At 35.9% G+C, this 19638-nt stretch overlaps 2 protein-coding genes across 2 annotated transcripts; one reads left to right on the forward strand and one right to left on the reverse strand.

Annotated features, from left to right (window-relative positions):
• Nucleotides 1-472: 472 nt before the first annotated feature.
• On the reverse strand, nucleotides 473-1784 carry LOC125262627. The gene is made up of 3 exons (XM_048181454.1): nucleotides 1674-1784; nucleotides 1208-1543; nucleotides 473-822 (listed from the first exon to the last, which is right to left on the reverse strand). Exons 1-3 carry the CDS (start codon nucleotides 1720-1722, stop codon nucleotides 473-475), a joined length of 735 nt encoding a protein of 244 aa, XP_048037411.1. The 5' UTR covers nucleotides 1723-1784.
• Nucleotides 1785-4514: 2730 nt separating this feature from the next.
• Nucleotides 4515-10168, forward strand: LOC125262628 (SLAM family member 5-like). Its single transcript, XM_048181455.1, has 5 exons — nucleotides 4515-4524; nucleotides 6544-6654; nucleotides 8587-8907; nucleotides 9588-9893; nucleotides 10017-10168. The coding sequence occupies exons 1-5, from the start codon at nucleotides 4515-4517 to the stop codon at nucleotides 10166-10168; spliced, it is 900 nt and encodes a 299-aa protein (XP_048037412.1).
• The last annotated feature ends 9470 nt before the right edge of the window (nucleotides 10169-19638 follow it).

Genomic DNA, 19638 nt, shown 5'->3' on the forward strand with positions numbered 1-19638 from the left:
CATCGGATTTCATCAAAAATATCTTAATTTGTGTTCCGAAGATTAACAAAGGTCTTATGGGTCCAGAACGACATGAGGGTTGGGGTTAATAAATAAGTGTAATAAATGAGTAATAAATGACATTATTTTCATTTTTGGGTGAACTAACCCTTTAAAGGCCTTGTCTCTCTTTTAACATGAAAAACAGCTTTAATTGAAAATTTAAAAAAAAATAGAAAATATTATTGCATAAACATTAATTAGCACCATATTAAGTCTCAAAATACAAAATAAAAACAGAATTTTTTTGGAACAAGCATGTATTACCTTGATTTTACTGAAAATAAAAAGATTCCTAAGAAAATATCAGATGGTTAACTCAAAGCTTGCTTTTTTAAACAGTCCATATCACAACTTTTATTGCGTTGATTTAAAAATATTGAACTACTTTTTTATTTCTCCTCAAAGGAAATGCATTGAATGACTGAATTATTTACTCACCAGTGACAGTGACAATGAATCTCTTCACTCTAGTGATGCTGAAGCTGCTATTGATGATGATAATCTGTAGTTCATAAAGTCCTTCATCTGCTGTTCTGGTGTTTGTGATGGTCAGAGATCCAGTCTGATGATCCAGCTTCAGTCTGTCTCTGAATCTCTCTTTACACTGAACATCTGTACAGATCTTACTCTGATCTCCAGTGATTTCAGAGATGAGAGTCTCATTAAAATACCACGTCATCTCATCATTTGGGTTGTTTATTACACCAGGATCTAAAGTGACAGATTCTCCCTCCTTCACTGACTTTCTCTTCACTTCATCTCGTTCAGCAGCAGAAACACCTGAAACACAAACCAACAGATACTGGAGGATCTTTGCTGAAAACAAACAAAAAATGTAAGGACTGTGAAGATGAATGCGACTGAACAAGCCCTTCTGAAAATACCATTTAAACATGCTCAATGCTCATAAACATTTTACATATATATATATATTTTTATTTTCCTAATTTAAACAGATGATCAGAGATGGCATGATTAGATGCTGTCAACTCAATCTGAGCTCAACAGCAGCTTCTTATGAAAAATAAATAAATAATACTCTTAAAAATATAAGCTGGCCAAAACTAACACTTGCACAGCAGGTTTGTTAAGATATTATAACTGTATGTGAATTCATATACAGTCAGGTACTATATTTTAATTTAAACATTCATTAATGGCTCACCACTGACAGTAACATTGAACACATTTTCACTGTTGCTGGTCTCGATGATGACCTGTAGTTTATAAAGTCCAGAGTCTGTGTTTGTGATGTTCATGATGGTCAGAGATCCAGTCTGATTATCCAGCTTCAGTCTGTCTCTGAATCTCTCAGTTCCTTCATTACACTGAACATCTGTACAGATCGTACTGAGATCTCCACTGATCTGAGCGATGCGAATGCTGTTGAAATACCATTTAATCTCTTCTTGTTGGTTTGTTTGAACACCGGTGTGTAGAGTGACTGAATCTCCTTCCATCACAGACACTGACACTTCATCTGTACCAACACCAGACACACCTGAAGAAAAAACATAAACCAAAAAATATACACAATATTGCTGTAAAAATGCTAATGCAAACAAACAGAAGAACATCACTGATTTACACCGCTGACCCGGAAGAGAGATTGTAACAAATAAATGTCTTACCATGTTTAAGCAAAATGATCACCGAGAAGAAATGAATGAAAAGCTTCATTTTCACCACTTTCCACTCAGGAAAATGAGTGCAAATTCTGATCCATAAAAAAACTTCTGTTCTTCTGCTTCAATGGCAACAAAGTTAAGTCAAATATGCGAAACTCTCAAGGAGCGTGAGATGAAGAGAAGGGGTGTGACAGTTTTTTTGCTTGTTCTGTTTGTACAGTGCCATTAGTGCTGATGCTTATTCGTAGCGTGGATTTTAATGTAGAGAATTCGAAGACTACCAGAACCTTTATTTTTGCATGAACTAAATCTAAGTCTTTTTGGGAGAAACAACCCTACAGTATTAAAGAACAATAAAATGACAGCCCGGCTTATAGACGTAGCCCAGAAAATTATGCATCAGATTTGCAGGCTACTTTGTTCAAAAATATGTTGCCTCGTAAATGTAAACATACCTGTTGACCCAGATTGGTATCTGTGATGACACCTACATAAGGAATGAGGAAGAACAGAAACACAGAGTCCTAGACCAAAATGCATGTTTGAGCTGTTTTAGCAGAAAGTAACTTGTACTGGCATATCTTAAAATATGTCCGTGCCATTGTTTTGTCTCAAGATTCACACCAGTAATGTTTTTTTTTCCTAATGAACATTTATAAATGCTACTAGGCCTACTAAGGCCTACTAAGGGCTAATCATGACTTATTAGGCTAAGCCCTGTCTGTGAAACTGGGCCTATATGTATACATTTATTTCAAGTTTTGTATTGCATACATTTTCATGTGGGATTTGAATGCAATGATTTAGTACAAAAATCCACAAAGGACCAACTCACCAATCACAAACTCTTGTCTCTCTCACTCAGCTACAGCTTACAGCTACAACAGTACCAGCCAGACAAATGTTTGAATATTTTATTTTAAAGGTTTTAAACACAGAACAGACCAACAACACTGTCTCAGATCACACACACACACACACACACACACACACACACACACAAATAAAGAGATAAAAATAATATTAAAATAATAACAATTAATAAGTTACATACAAATAATAATGATAATAATAAATATTTAGTCCAGTGTCCAACTGTGTAAAAAGCTGCAACACAATCAGTCAAGGAGCCCAGAGAAGATGTACAACTTGAGCCTCAGAGGAGTCACTAAGGGCTGGTTGAGCAGTTAACTTGTCCAAATGTCAAAGGAATAAACCCCAGAGAAAATGGAATTAATCCTAACGCCTGTTTCACACTGCAAGCGAGAGCGTCGCGTGAGAGTAAGTAACTACATCGTCACTGCAGCTGAAGAGACGCGCGACTGAAAGCGTTTGTACAGCGTCACAGCAGCGGCTCGAAGCTACATATAAAGTGAGCGTTTCTTTACAAAGACAGTTATAAATTTGTTTTTATAAGTTGGTCACTTATAAACTTGATAGTCTTGAAAGTGTGTTAACATGGGAAGGTGTAGGCTACAACATTCTCATATGAACGTAAATACATACATAAATAAACATAAATAAATAAAAGCCTCGTGTCATCCATTACTGCACACGAATGAGGTAAGCTTTGTGCTTAGGACCAAATTACTCAAAATGAAATAATTAAATAAATCATGAATTCAATAAAACAACAATTAAATGTACCAGTTTATTCTGAAATAATTTAATAATTATTAAATTAATTATTAATTAAATAAATCTATAAATAAATATATCTATTTATTTAGTAAAATTCCATGAAAACACAACATTTATTGTTTAATATATTTCACAAAATCCTCTTTCACTATTATTGTTTAAATTAGTTTTTCATAATTGAATGTGCTATTTCAAAAAGACGTTTTTCATAATTATATGCTGAATTTACGAATGACGCCTATTTGACGAATCATGTATTTCCAAAGCACGATTTTCTCAAAGATTCTTTTCATAATAATAGAGGACATTTCACAAGTGCCAATCAACAGGCAGTGGGCGGTGTTTGGCGCTAATTGGCTAATCCTTTTGGATGAATTACTTAGGTCTGGCGTGGTGAACTGAACGTTCGACTTCGAGATGCATCGACACTATGCAGGCCGATCGGCGTATGACATCAATGTACCGCGAGAGCGATTCAAAAGCATAGACATTACATATCTATGTTCAAAAGCACAACGAATCCTCTCCAAACGCATACTGCGATCGGCCTGCACAGCGCCGATGCATCTCGAACAAGCCTTGGGAATGAATATGGCTGTAGGACTTGATCAAGTTAAAAACAAACTGCTTGCAGATGAAGTAGAAGGGAATGTTTTGTTTGGTGATGCTCTGTTATCTGGATTAGACGAGACGACATAAGGGATCAGCTAGTGGCAATAAGTGCATCAGAGGATCTAGAAATTGATGACTAGCCTACATATGGAACACTTTACCAGCACTGAACGCAGAGTTCTTGTAGATGAGTAGTTGTGTGACAGGCGTAATTTGCAGGTAGAACATGTGATGTCCCAACCATATTTTGCCAGGGTTTTTTTTTTTAATCTCACTGTACGTGTATATACCTAATGTAAATGAAACATATCCAGTTGACATTAATTTGTGTTAACAAGAGGCGATCTGGCGTAGGGATGTGTTGATTTTGTAATCATGCTGAGTGTTGTTGCCTCTGTTATCAGTGGCGGAACGTTCTATTTTGGCTCGTGCAGTCTTCACACAGACGAGCGCGTGCGTCAATGCCGCTGCGGAGGGTCTTTCCGGTGTAATCACAAAACAAAATGCACACAAACGTGTCCCCGCTCTTGACATACAATCATTGCTGATCATTTGATTTTAATGAGGAGAAAAGCTTTATGAGGGTGGAACATGGCGTTCCGTGACTAATGTCACCAACCACACGAAGATCGATTTGTCGTGTCTATCCGCTCTCCAACTTTAACCCTTTGAGCGGTACGGTCCCACATATGGGATTTTTATTTCTGTGCCCCTGGGCGTACGGTCCCACATATGGGATTTCGAACGTTCAGCGACGTCACATAACTGCCAGATTCAAACTGTGCTTTCGCGCTCTGGCTGCGAGACGGACGCGCGCAGCTCTTGTCATATATCACAGCTATGCAGCGTTTTCAGCCACATAATGTTTCTTTTAAGGTTTCATACATTTAAATATGTATAAGCACCATTAAAACAATACATTAAGAGTTTTATAAAATACACACTGATGTCCGACATCAGTGGAAGCAGCAATAACAAATATAATTTGCCGACATTTATTCATATCAGACGCACATAATGGGCCTAAGTAACTATAAAGTTTACTCTATTATTCTTCCAGTTCACCAGCCACTTACTTGCATATATTGCGGGAGCAATTGATGAATTCACCTGCTGTAAATCCGACTGACAGGACTCTGTGAACTGCAGCGCAAACTAAGATGGCGGCGCACATCTTGCATTATAGATCAAGATAAAGATCATTTATAAAGGTTTTAAAACGACAAAGCACACTCACTTACACATATTTGAGAATCGGAATATCATATAGTTGATGACATGGTAAGCAATTTTGCGAATATTTTAAATATAAAAGGAAAAACTAAATAATAGCGATCCATCTGTCATACAGTATTATTGTTGCTGCGTTCAGCGCTCGTGACACGCAAGACGCGTCGCCATGGAAACATTAAAGGCAAACGTTCTAAAATAATGGTCGCTTTAAAAAAACTCACTCTGGGGGGACAGTTAGAATATTTTAAACTCACGCTAGAAAGGGTTAAACCAATTAGCGCCAAGAACCGCCCACTGCCTGTTGATTGGCATTTGTGAAATGTCCTCTATTATTATGAAAAGAATCTTTGGGAAAATCATGCGGAAATACATGATTCGTCAAATAGGTGTCATTCGTAATAAATGCAGCATCGTTGTGAAAAACAGCTTTTTGAAATAACACATTTAATTATGAATATATATATATATTTAAACACAATAATAGTTTGTGAAAGAGGACATTGTGAAATATATTAAACAATAAATGTTGTGTTTTCATGAAATTTTTACAAAATAAATAGATACATTTATTTATTGATTAATTTAATAATTTAATTTATAATTAAATAATTTAATTATTTCAGAATAAACTGTTACATTTAATTGTCGTTTTATTGAATTCATGATTTATTTAATTATTTCATTTTGAGTAATTTGGTCCTCCATATACATCATCTGCTGCGTGCACGTTTAGAAAACAGCAAACTCGGGTTTGAGTTTTTCATAATACACCATACTTTAACCCAAACTGAATAATTAAAAACAAGTTTAAATGGGTAAATCTTCTATAATTATTTTTGATTCTTAATTTTCTTTTCTGTCATACTCAAATTCTTGTTAAAACACATTAGACATGCGTATTCTGTGCATTTTGAACACTTTTTCTGTGAAATTATATTTATTTTGTTCATCAAAAGTGTGCTTTCACTTTAATTGAGCATCAGCAGCGCAGCAAAAATAGACTCTGCGCCGAAACCCCTGCTTCACAAGAAGGGTCTGGCTGCAGACCATGGACGAGTGAAGCTCCACTCTCAAACAGGAAATACGTCACCTCCACTTGTGTTTTACTAACGTCTACACCTACCCCAACCCTAAACCTACCCTTACAATAATGCAAATACAGTAATTAAACTAGTGGAGGTGACGTATTTCCTGTTCGAGAGTGGAGCTCCACTGCAGCCAGACCCTATTGCGCTTCACACTCCTGCTTGACGCTAACGCGCTGCTCCTGCTGCCTGTGTGAATGCATCCATTGCACGCTGAAAAAAATATGCGCTGCTCACGCACCGCTTACGCTTGCAGTGTAAAACAGGCCTAAGGAATCTGAGTCTTTTCATTTGTGTAACAGAGGCCGTGTCTGTAATCCACATTCAAAAGGAAGGTGGTGAGGGTGACTTGCCGTTCTCAAGCACAAGCCTCTTAGCCACAATCATACCCAGACTGCTGCAAGAGGCACACTGTGAGAAAGCAAAGATAACATGTTCTGCATCTGGTGGAAGAAGCCTGCTGTAAGGCCTATGGTATCAGTCAACAGAAAGCATGAGAAGTTGTATCCTCTGCCACCCCGGTTACACATTGATAAAACAGAAGGGAAAATTATATGCAGTTTGGTTTCAGTGTAACGCAAGCGTTGAACAACCATGAATTGGATCAGTTTGCTGAGCAGGCCTGTGGTGCAGCCAAACACTTCTCACCAGCCAGACAAATGTTTAGGTCAAGTGTATTACTGTTTTTTTTTTTTTTTTTTTTTGTCTTTTTTAACTTTCAACATGTGTGTTATCAAGAGACAGTTTTACATGCATCTTTGATTTGACTGTGTTTGAAACATTATTTCATTGTAAAGCAGTTCTTTGAGGGGGCCAACTGCAAGACAGGAAGAAGCCATTGACCTACAAACTAAACCCACACGCACTCAATAGAAATTCTCACATTTAAGATGTTCATCCGCTCAACAGGCCAAACCACATTTCTGAAGAAATCACCACTGCAGGTTTCAGTTTGACTCAGATGAGCTGCCAGTGTCACACCTCAATGAGATGGCAGACTGTTTCAGCTTTAATTGTTTTTTTTTTTGTTTTGTTTTGTTTCCATACATGATAATAGATAAGTAAACTATAAAGACATTTTAAAATCAGTTTAAAATAAGCGCATGAAATTTAGAAAAATTTTAGATTTTTGTCATCATTTACTCATCTTCATGTTATTCCAAACCTGTATGAATTCCTACATTACAGCTGACAATATAAACTTCCATAGTATTTTTTTTCCAACTATAGAAGTACATCAACTGTATGGTTACCAATTTTCTTCCATCTTCTTTTGTCTTCAGCAGAAGAAAAAATGTCATACAGGTTTGGAACAACATGAGGGTTATAATTTTTTGTGTGTGAACTATCACTTTAAGATCCAGAACAACATTTATGTTATACATAATGATAACACACAGTCAGTGAGTGTGGGTTTGTGAAGGTGGGTCAAACTGTGGTAGGAGGATTCACATGCAACATTAATAGGTTGAATGCTATCAGCATTATCAGATCAAACTTTGCACTGAATCGCTGAAGAAAATGTTTCACATGCTTTTTTTGTTCTGTTCTGTTTTTTTCTGTTGGTGGCATCTGATTGGTAAGTTATGTATTTTTGGCTTAATAAGAGTAGCGTTCTTCACAGATGTTAAAAATCATAGAAAATTATGAAAATTGCTAGTAGTTTCAACTAGCAAATCCTCCATTCAGATACTTTCAAATCTGCATCAGTCAAATCGCCATTTATGTTTATATATATATTAATTTCAAGAATTACGAATGCAAATCCTCTCCAGCCATCTCAAAAAACGATAGTAATGACCAACAACAAAAGTAATATAAAGCTCATTTTATGTACGTATCTAAATGAAGACTTTAAATGCAAAAGCCTCTCTGTCAAAAATGAGATAACGATATTGTGCGAATGCTCTTCACACATAGTATTCGTTCATCAAATACTTTCGCTTCAAACCCAGCCTCAGCCCATACAGAAGAAGCGATAAAAACAATAATAATAATAATAAAAAAATCAATAAAAAAAAATCAGAGCGACTTCAAAAGAGGGAAGTCTTCAAATGTTCCCACGCACAAAAATATCAATGAGTTGAAAATATCTGGGTAAATTAAGCCTTTCATGTTGTAACTGAATTTGTAGCTTCATAAACTTATTTCGCTCTAGGGCAGATGACTTTATAACACCGTATTAGTTCACACACACCTCTCCGTTGATGTATTTTCCCTTTAGTTTGCTTTTGTGCTTTTGCTGCTGTTGTGATCGTCTTTCAGGTCACATTTAGTTAGAAACTACTGCTGATTTTAGGCCAGCAGAAGACTTACATTGTGTAATTACTGTCCCTGTTCTCCAGGTGTGTTTGGTGATTCAGTGTCAGTGATGGAGGGAGATTCTGTCACTTTATACACTGATCTTACTGAAATACATGAAGATGACGACATACTGTGGAAATTTGGAGCTGAAAAGTCTCAAATAGCTAAAATGAAGAAAAAGCAGCAAATCTTTCTCACATACAGTAATGGTCCTGATGGGAGATTCAGAGACAGACTGAAGCTGGATGATCAAACTGGATCTCTGACCATCATGGACACCAGAACTGAACATGCTGGAGTTTATGAAGTAAAGATGAGTGGAGTAAAAGACTTATTAAAAACATTCAGTGTTTCTGTATATGGTGAGTAAAAAGCTAATTTGTCATTCAAATATTCTTGGTCTGTTAAAGGAATATTTGGTACAAATTAGGCTTAACCAACAGAATGTGTACAGAAACATTCAAAATCATCAGAATCATATTTTTTTTAAAAACACAAAACTCACACAAAACACACAAAAGGTTATGGTGAAGCACTTACAGTATACGTCAATGGCATTTTTGAGAATTTAAAACCAGAAATGTGAAGCTTTTATGAAGGCACTTAACATGTATTCTTCTTTGTATTTAAACTGTAGAGCTGTTTAAATAATTTTTATCCATTTTTTGGATTTATAACATTATGATACCAAGGCAAAAGAGCTGTTAATCATGTTTACAGTCATTGATTTTGTCTTGTAGCTGTACTACTGAAACTGTATTTTAGTGATTACGGATCGGCCCCATTCACTTTCAGTGCCTCACAGAAAGCTTTTTTTTTTTTTAAACAAAAGTGGGGACGAATGGAAATTATTTTTTGTGGTAATTAATATTGTGCCACAAATGCTGTAGACTGAGCTTAACTTGTACTGAAACCAGACTGTTCCTTTAAATGTTTAAGCATTTAATGTGAGAAGAACACTCACTGACTGTCAACACACCACGAAAATAAGACTGCTGATTAGATTTACCCATACTTCTCTTTATGCTCTGATGTTTTTCAGCTCGTCTGCCTGTTCCTGTCATCAGCAGTAACTCTTCACAATGTTCTTCATCATCATCATCATCATCATCATCATCAAATTGTTCATTGGTGTGTTCAGCTGTGAATGTGAGTCATGTGACTCTCTCCTGGTACAAAGGAAACAGTTTATTGTCCAGCATCAGTGTGTCTGATCTCAGCATCAGTCTCTCTCTACCTCTGGAGGTGGAATATCAGGATAAAAACACCTACAGCTGTGTGCTGAACAATCCCATCAGCAACCAGACTCAACATCTGGACATCACTCACCTCTGTCACACATGTGCAGGTAGGTCTACATTTGTGGTGATATTATCATATTTTTATTTATTGATCTTAGCTCAGTAGTCTTTTGTTGTAGACTGATTCATTCACTCACACTAATGACTGTCTCTCTTTTACTCTCCTTCAGCTCCTCCAGACTCAGTTTCTGTATATGATAGCGACAGTGTCTCTCTGATAGTGTTGATCTCTGCTGCTGCCGGCGGATCTTTGTTGATTGTATCATTCAGTATCTTCTGCATCTGCAGGAAATGTAAAAAAGGTCAGGAGAGCGATCAGTAATGCTTGAAATATTTTTCTATAATATCTTTATTAAAGCACAAATTGTGATACAAGATTAAAAACGTTTCCATGTTAACCCACCTGTGATTATTAATGCAGTCCAGAAACGAAAGGAAAACAGAACTGATTCAGCACATTGTAAAGCAAGGAAAATGGTAAGTCAGTCGTATTCTGTCTGGTTGACATTTGCAGATCGAAGTTTTGTTTGCTATCAGATGGTGAGTGAGCAGATGTGGGCAATCAGTCTTGAGCCTTTATTATTACCAAAAAACAGTGTTGGGGAAGCTACTCTGAAACTGTAGTTTGACAAGCTACAAGCTACTCATAAATTAAAGTAGTTAAACTACAGTCAAGCTACCCTTCTGAAAAAGTAGTTAGCTACACTACAAGTTACTATCAAAAAGTAGCTAGCTACATTGAAACTACTTTTAATGTTTTTTTTTTGTTTTGTTTTTTATGACATAGCTTATTACAAATAACTGGATAACTGTTAATGAAGAATGTTTAAGTAAGATGTTTGGGGTTTAAAACAAAGCAATGCACTACAATTATGATTTCAAAGCATACTGATTTATTTTGTAAACTATATCAAAAGATACAATACTCAAATGTAGCCTATATCTCACACTGACTCTTTGCACGCTTTATATGAAATACATTCAGAATTTTAATATAAGTTTTGTTTTTCATGCTACGAGAGGACCGACCACCAATTGCACTCTGCAGTTTCAGAAGTGATTTCTACATGCAGGATTCATGCTCAAAATTGCTACCATAACCATAACACAGTACAAAAATATGCAATAATGACAATAATAATAAGCAATGTAAATGCAGACTAGAAAAATATTAGAATTTTTGTATCAATATTTTTGAAATTCTATTCCAAGTATTAGTAAAATGACTTAATCTTAAATGTCTCATTATACATTGCTATTCTTATGGTGGAGCCGTTGTTTACACATTACATCTACAGCACCCTCACTTATTTCAGAAGCACCCTCAATGATTTGATTCAGGAACCGGACCAGCACTTAAACCGAACCGGACCTTAAATTGGATACACAGAAAAATGCACGTTAAACTCACAGCACATGCAGATGAAGCTTTGAGACGCGAATCATGTGCTTCTTGCGTCAACATTCTCATACCTGAGCAACCGATTTTATTAGATCAGCCTTTGTCGTGTGATAAGCGCACTAAGCTTGTGCGAGTTTGTTTTCGGTTCAGTTGACGGATGCTTTGCCAATGCAATGACTCAAAACACCGCGTTAGTGATCTTATGTTCATTATAAAACTGGCGGGACAGATTAGACTAAGGCGGGTCACCACTGTAATAAAATAGTTCGCATACATTTGATATAGACTGCAATAAAGCAGGACAATCAATTTAAAAATCAATTTAATTTGGCGGTAATCAGGGGCGGATCTACCGGGGTGGCACGGGGTGGCAACTGCCACCCTAAGAAAAAGCTTTGCCACCCCGTCTGCCACCCCAAAATTATCAGAGAATAAAATATAAATGTTAGCAGTGTTTCAAGTACTACTGCTTTTCAGCAGCGGCGCTTCAATGTGATGACATAAAAAAGACAGCGTATTGCAAAATAATGGCAAGAAAACACGTCTTTCAGTAAGCTGCATGACGGTTGCACGCACACGCAGCGCGTCCAATATAGTCAGCTTCATTAACAAATGACTCTTATGAACCGGTTCTTTGGGAGTCAAAAACACAGCGCAACCAAGTTCACTCACGAATTGTTTTCCATTTGTTCGTGAATCGGAAAATTACTGATTCTCGGCTAACTCAGAAGTCCTCGAATTTTCGTATTTTTTTGCGAGCTGATTCACCGACCGCCCGCTCCACTTTCATCATGGATAAGGTCTTTTTATCCACAATAACATGAAATCAATAACAAGATCCCGATCACAGAAACTAGTTAGGTAAGAATCTAAATGTATTTTAGCTTTTCTCGATCGCTAACACATTATAAGTGATTCAGTTGGCCCAGTTTCCCAAACCATTCGCTCAGTTCTCAAAACAAAGACATTCTCAAAACGTTTAACAATGACTACATTACGTAGCAAAACTGATGACACACCAGTCAAAATCTGAGCGAGAGCTGAATGAATAATTTACAGGGGTTTTAAACTTACACAGTACCAGTACTTTAGATGAGGGAAATTTCCACTATGTACAGTAAACTGTAGCACGCTGTACACCCTCAAACTTGTGATTGTCAACTTTCTCTGTAGCCATTTGTTATACTGTATTTTACAGAACCAAATGTGCAGAGGATGCTGAATTTAGTTTTACTGTAATTGACAGTATACTGTATTGTGGTGCATACCAAGTTCATATATATCTACTGCCAGATCAAGTTGCAATAGTAAAATGAAAAAAGAAAGAAAAAAATCACTGCTGTATTTTACTGTATCTGTAAATTTATTTTTGTATAGTGTAGTAGACGTGTAGTAGAAGTTTGAGGTTTGTACAAGCTGGTGCATAGTTTTGAGACTGTGTTTATATAGTTGTGAGAAAATGTTGAATTGTTTCATTTCAACTAGATTAAAAGTTTGAAAGACAAATTTTTGCTGGCATGTCATGAAGCCAACTTAAAATCTTGTTTAAAAAACATAAATAGTTTGGTCAGTTAGGCCAGAATATAGATGTTCTGGGTGGTTGCTAGGAGATTCTGGGTGGTTGCTAGGCTCTTGCTGCAATTGCTGGGGTGTTGCTAGAATATGTAGTTGATAGGGTGTTCTGGGTGAACACACAGACATTCCCACCTCTGTTAATAACAAACTCAAAAATTGTTTGCAAAAAACATTGTTCTTTAACTTGCACTGAAAAAAGTTTTATGCCATCGAAGTAGCCTGTGTAATATTAATAAAACTGCTCATCTCCTTTAGTGATACAAGGTCAGACTCATTTTAAATCTGTTGATGTTTTTCATATAGTGCCTTTACTTGGTGCCATGATGGATATTGAAATCTTGTTATATATTTTGGCAATGCAATGTTTGTGAACACAATTGTGTATGTCAGGCCATAAATCTCCAAAAACTATGCATTGGCGCTTGCTTTGGTGTTGCCACCCCTCATAGACCTCATGCCACCCCTTTGCCACCCTATAAATAATTTTCTAGATCCGCCCCTGGCGGTAATGGACTGTTTTAGTTCGTGATCTGAAGACGCTGTGCTGCTTCAATGCATCGCAGGCTCGTCGTCAGAACGCAAAATGGAAAGTAGCTTGTAGCTTTTGGTCGCGCTACACCGCTACTTGCTGGAAAATGTAGTTAACTACTGGAAAAGCTACACTGTTTTAAAAAGCCTAGCCTATGTGTCAAGTTGTGACTAGAAATGTGTGCTTTCGAACACAATTCGAGAAGCTTCGAAACCTTTGTGAATCATTTGTTTGGAAACGGGGATTTGGAGCATGCAAATCAGGCTGCCAAAGTCACATGGTTTCAGTAAACGAGGCTTCCTTGGTCATAAGGTCATAACTGTTTTTTTTGTTTTGTTTTTTTAATTGCTGGAGGAACATACAGGACATACAGAAAAATAACCATAATAATAATATTAATAACAATAATACAGAAGCAACCAATAAAATAAAAGACAATAAAAATCAATTAAAAATAAGTATATAAAAATAAAATGGAGGGTCATTATATTAAAATAAAAATGATCATACGAAAAGTCCAAAAGCAGAGCAATCTAGGTCATAACTGCTTCAAAATTTCAATGGCTATCCACTATGAGGCCATATATGTGAACCTGTCTACACATGATTTTTCCCCTAACTCGGATCAATTTTAAATTTATATTCAATAACACAGTGTGTGACATTTCCAGGACTTTGAAACAGTGAATCATTTTGCGAAGCAATTGTTTCAACTAATTCAAATATTCGAAAAGCTTCCTTTTTTCCATCACTATTTGTGGCATATGCTGCATCCCAATTCATCTACTTATACAACCCCCTATAAGTATGTACTCTTTTTGTGATTAAAAAGTGCATATATTTGAGTGTGTAGCAGAAGAGTAGCTTTTTTGAAATACTATCACCTAAAAAAATGGTGTCTTTAATGTCACTCTCCGTCTTACATTTAATTTAACTTACTTTTATATGGACCCTGTGATGATGCATTTTAATGCATCGTAAATCTTGCAAAGTTTTCATATTTTCATGAAAAAAAAAAAAAACATTTATAACTATCCTAGGCTATACTTTGTATTTGTAATGCTCAGGTTCAAGGAAGATGAAGACAATGATGAAGACAATGATGAAGACAATGATGAAGACAATGATGAAGACAATGATGAAGACAACACAATGTTTAATATAAGAATCCAAATAACAAGCCAGCATGCGAGACAGAGCGCACAATACAATACCAGACACTGAACAGAGGAACTTAAATACACAGATGATTAACTCAAATGATGAACAGCTGTGATGATTAGCTAGTGTCCATGGTGATTGATGAGTGGCGGGAAAATAGAACAAAGAAACACGTGATGAATGAAAAACAAACTGAAGGTCCATGAAAATGAAACTAAACTAAACTGAACAAACATGTAACAGCATTATATTACATTTGCATCAAATTACAAAATAAATAATTAAAAATATACAATAAAAATATCTTTATTAAGAAAATGATCAATTATGCTGAAATATATAATGGAAAATATGTATAAACCTTAATTAAACAATTTAATACTCAATTAAAAAGGAATTCATACCTGTATTCTATTATGCTGTAAGCCATGGTCAAGCAGTTTGTAAAATGAAACCCCTGAACCCCTGAACCCTTACTGTTGGCAATGCAACAAGAGATCAATGTCATGAAAATTAGTGATGATAGAGGTTCAAACATTTATCCGCTGCCTGATTCAGTTACAGCAACACAGGCTATAGTTTTTTTATCTTTGCTATTATAAGTATTTTACAGACACTTTAATAAGGGATCATTTTAGAGGTTGGTCTGCAGTTAACTTTCATTGTAGTTGCATCAGCAGATTATTGATTGGGTTTCTGTTTCCTTGCAGAGATCGAAGAAGGAGCCTGTGTATGAAAATGTCCACAAAAAACGATGATGAAATAGGCCTGATGTATCTATACTATTCTCTGGCAGGATCTGTTTTGCTTTCACTCTTTGTATCACATTGTTTGATCACATCTATTTTTTTATTATGATGTCTGAAATTTTGTTGCTCTGTATTAGTACTTTTTGGTTTAACATGGAAATTTACAAACTTTATTAAATGAACCCACTATGCTCTTTTATCTCTCTCTTCTTTTTACATAAATAAAAAATGTAATATCAAATGTGTTGTGTGGTGGTGTACACCAGGTAGCCTCAATATGTTCTTCTGGACATGTTGGCAAATGCAGCACAAGCACATTGTCGCTCTCTAGTGTCCAAGGCAGAAATCGCATCCCTCTGATAACATTTCTACTTTTGTGCTATAAATAGATGCTGTTGTTCTTAACAGAGGAAGAGCTAAAATACAAATAATAAGTCACCATAAGGCTAATGCCTGTTGTTCACATTGTTTATCGGTGTGTACAGTGTTGTGACTCTCTCCTGGTACAAAGGAAACAGTTTATTGTCCAGCATCAGTGTGTCTGATCTCAGCATCAGTCTCTCTCTACCTCTGGAGGTGGAATATCAGGATAAAAACACCTACAGCTGTGTGCTGAACAATCCCATCAGCAACCAGACTCAACATCTGGACATCACTCACCTCTGTCACACATGTGCAGGTACAACAGAGCTGATATATGTAATTATTTACTGATCAGATCTCTGTCTTCTGTTGTAGATTAGACTGACATATTCACTTACATTAATAACTGACTCTCTTTTCCTCTCCTTCAGCTCCTCCAGTGTCTCTGATAGTGTTGATCTCTGGATCTATGATAATTAAAACTCTGTTTGGGATCTTCTGCATCTGCAGGAAAAAAAAAATAGTATATATCAGCATTTAGTACCTCAATAATGTGTGTGGTTATTGTTTTTTGCATTGATCTACGAGCAGCTCTTTATCCGTCTCACACACAAAAACTGATTCTGTATTATATTTTATACTGTTAGTAGTGGGTGTATGAAAAAAAACGTTTTCTGTTGATGAATGTACACTGCGTTCCAAATTATTATGCAAGAGACAAATCAGTAAGATTTCTGTACAATAAACATTCAGATTTTAGTTTTTCTAAGAAAATGTTTGTTCATTTATTTATCCATGTCTTATTAGATAACTGGTATCAATCTCAGACAAAATAATTTGCCAGATCTATGGAAACCCTACTTAGAGGTTGTTCCACATTATTAAGCAAGTCACAGTTCTCATGCCATATGCTGATGAAGAAAGATCTTTCTGAAGATGAAAAGCATGAAATGGTGCAATGTTGTGCAAAAGGCATGAAAACAACTAATATTGTGTGAAACTGAATGGAGATTATTGAATTATCATAAGATTTGTGAGTGATTTAGAACAAAGCAGAACTCACTCAGATAAAGGCTTATTGAGGAAAGTTCCTGTCAAAAAAATTAATTGTATTAAATAGGGCTGCACGATTAATCGCATGCGATTGTCATGCGTGTCTCGTCAGAAAAGCCGGTTCTGTGATTAGCGGTAAATGTCCATCACCTGCTTTCAAATGGAGCGGCACTTCATATACAGAGCCGTAGTTCGCGGACAAGCTACGCAATATCGTGTTTATAATCGCAGATGAATCGCATGCGGTAACAGGTTTTATACTGTTTAAATTAGATTTTTTTTAAATCTGCTGTTATGTATTAAATGAACCATGAATGCTGTGAAATCCACTAACTTTAAATTTAGTGTCTATTCAGAATTTTAAATTTACATGTACAGATCTGGAAAGGTCATGAAACTCATTGAGGCTCAGAAATTCAAAAACCTTCCAGTTGCATACAAAACCTTCCATTTTTATATTTGTTCAAAAATAAACTATGTATACTTCTTAGACATCTACAAAAGTTATGAAAAAGTATTTGGTTGAAATGCGCAGAAACTCTGAGATGGATTCAGTCTGTTTGATCTAAAGCTCTGATCAGATCACTTTAAAAGTTAAAGTTTAGGGATGTATTGTATCAGTAACAATTCATCTTAAATCTAGATTAAATTAATAATGCTGCACCAAACTTTATTTAAAATTTGCAGACTTAAATTTATACAATTATTTTGATCCTCATTTTACTTTAAGATTTGTTTATTTGTTTAGTAAATTATATAAGAATGTACTTATTATTTATGTATATATTCAATCTTTACAAATACGATATTTTCAGGCGATCCTGCAATGTTTTCTTTGTTTGAATTGATTCTCTCTGTAACAGCAGCGGTTTATAAAGACATTTAACATTTTCCATATTTATTTTCTTTAGTTTAACATGAGCTACTGATGTCAGAGAGAAACTTTCTGGTAGTCAGTCAAAAAGTAATATTAACATTGTTGCTTTTTAATTTCAATTGCAAATCTATGGTGGACAAAATGAGCCGTAGATTAACATTTAAGTAACAGGTTATAATTATAATCCCTGATTTGTTAATCTGTGTTGGATTTCTGATGTTAATCAATGAAAAACGGGGGAGGGGGTCTGTTCGTATATCTCACCTTTCTTTTTTTTTGTCTTGTGTCTCTATGCTGTTCTTCAATTTTGTAAACTATCAGAAGCTTTAACCCATATAAAATCTGTTTGTTCATCAGGTGTGTTTGGTGATTCAGTGTCAGTGATGGAGGGAGATTCTGTCACTTTATACACTGATCTTATTGAACTACATGAAGATGATGATATACTGTGGAAATTTGAAGCTGAAAACACTCTGATAGCGAAAATCAGCATTGAGAACCAAATCTTCTCCACATATAATGGTCCTGATGGGAGATTCAGAGACAGACTGAAGCTGGACGATCAAACTGGATCTCTGACCATCACAAACATCACAACTGAACATGCTGGAGTTTATCAACTACTGATAAAGGGACTGAAACAATCATCAAAAACATTCAGTGTTTCTGTCTATGGTGAGTAAACAACACCATTAGTATTCAATTTGCTTCTGATATCGCTGATATCAAAGTGTGACAAATAAAAATATATTATTCAAAAGATGACAAGCTAAAATATAAAAAAAGCTAATTATCAGATTTTTAGTCAAACTTGAAAAACCTTAGCATGAATATGAAAGTTTTAATTTTAGCACGAAGTATTAAATTGTACCAATAACTTATCTCAAATTCATAACTGTCTGTAGATGATCTTTCACAGTAGTGCAGAAACAAGCATTTTTATTAGATCAGTTTGTATTCATCTTATTCTTTTAATATTTCTGTCCCATAGCTCCTCTTGTCACTCCAGACATAACCAGAGACTCTTCTCACTGTTCTTCATCATCATCATCGTCAAATTGTTCACTGGTGTGTTCAGCTGTGAATGTGAGTCATGTGACTCTCTCCTGGTACAAAGGAAACAGTTTATTGTCCAGCATCAGTGTGTCTGATCTCAGCATCAGTCTCTCTCTACCTCTGGAGGTGGAATATCAGGATAAAAACACCTACAGCTGTGTGCTGAACAATCCCATCAGCAACCAGACTCAACATCTGGACATCACTCACCTCTGTCACACATGTGCAGGTACGACAGAGCTGATAATAATATTTATTTATTTTATTTATTTACTGATATTTACTGAGCTGATCTCTGTCTTCTGCTGTAGATCAGACTGATTTAATCACTTAATGACTCTTTTTCAGTTCCTCCAGACTCAGTCTCTCTGATAGTGTTGATCTCTGCTGGATCTCTGTTGATTATAACTCTGTTCGGGATCTTCTGCATCTGCAGGAAATGTAGAAAAACAGACCAAGTAGCAGTGATGGGAATAACGGTGTTATAAATAAACGCCGTTACTTTTTTCAGTAACGAGTAATCAAACGAATTGCTTTTTCTCCCGTTACAACGCCGTTACCTTTACTGGCAAAAAAAAATGCCGCGTTACTATAATTGAGCTCACTGAAGCGGTTTTCATCTGAGTAGGCTCTCTCTTAGCCATAGGACCTGCAAAGTTTTTTTCTCTGGTGTGTGTTGTGGTTAGTCATACTCAAATATAATTTTAAACTGATAATAATGTTCGATGCTCTGTGTGTGTGTGTTTGAGCGAGCTCAAACCAGAATACCCTTTGTGATATGCTGGATCGAAAAAATGGGAAATAAGTTGTTCTAGTCGACTAGTAGCTATTCATTTAAGCCATTAGTGTCACAGATCCCTTGTTCCCCTGGACTCTATTTCCCATGATCCTCCTGTTTCGTCACCTGCACTCACTTCCCTCGTCAGCTCCCCATCATCACGGATCACCTGCACCTGGACTCTATTGTCAGCACTCCTATATATTGCACTCACTCCCTGCACTCCTTGTCCGTTCTCTGTTTATGTTA

This window comes from Megalobrama amblycephala, linkage group LG2 (assembly GCF_018812025.1).
Source record: "Megalobrama amblycephala isolate DHTTF-2021 linkage group LG2, ASM1881202v1, whole genome shotgun sequence".
Taxonomy (NCBI): Eukaryota; Metazoa; Chordata; class Actinopteri; order Cypriniformes; family Xenocyprididae; genus Megalobrama; species Megalobrama amblycephala.

Excerpts from the sequence above, each read along its gene's own strand:
- LOC125262627 (XM_048181454.1), bottom strand. The coding sequence starts at position 1,722 with ATGAAGCTTTTCATTCATTTCTTCTCGGTGATCATTTTGCTTAAACAT. Across the intron at positions 1,544-1,673 it reads GATCATTTTGCTTAAACATG|GTGTGTCTGGTGTTGGTACA; the intron begins GTAAGACATTTA and ends TTTTTTCTTCAG. Across the intron at positions 823-1,207 it reads GTTCAATGTTACTGTCAGTG|GTGTTTCTGCTGCTGAACGA; the intron begins GTGAGCCATTAA and ends TTTGTGTTTCAG.
- LOC125262628 (XM_048181455.1), top strand. Across the intron at positions 8,908-9,587 it reads ATTCAGTGTTTCTGTATATG|CTCGTCTGCCTGTTCCTGTC; the intron begins GTGAGTAAAAAG and ends GATGTTTTTCAG. Across the intron at positions 9,894-10,016 it reads CCTCTGTCACACATGTGCAG|CTCCTCCAGACTCAGTTTCT; the intron begins GTAGGTCTACAT and ends ACTCTCCTTCAG.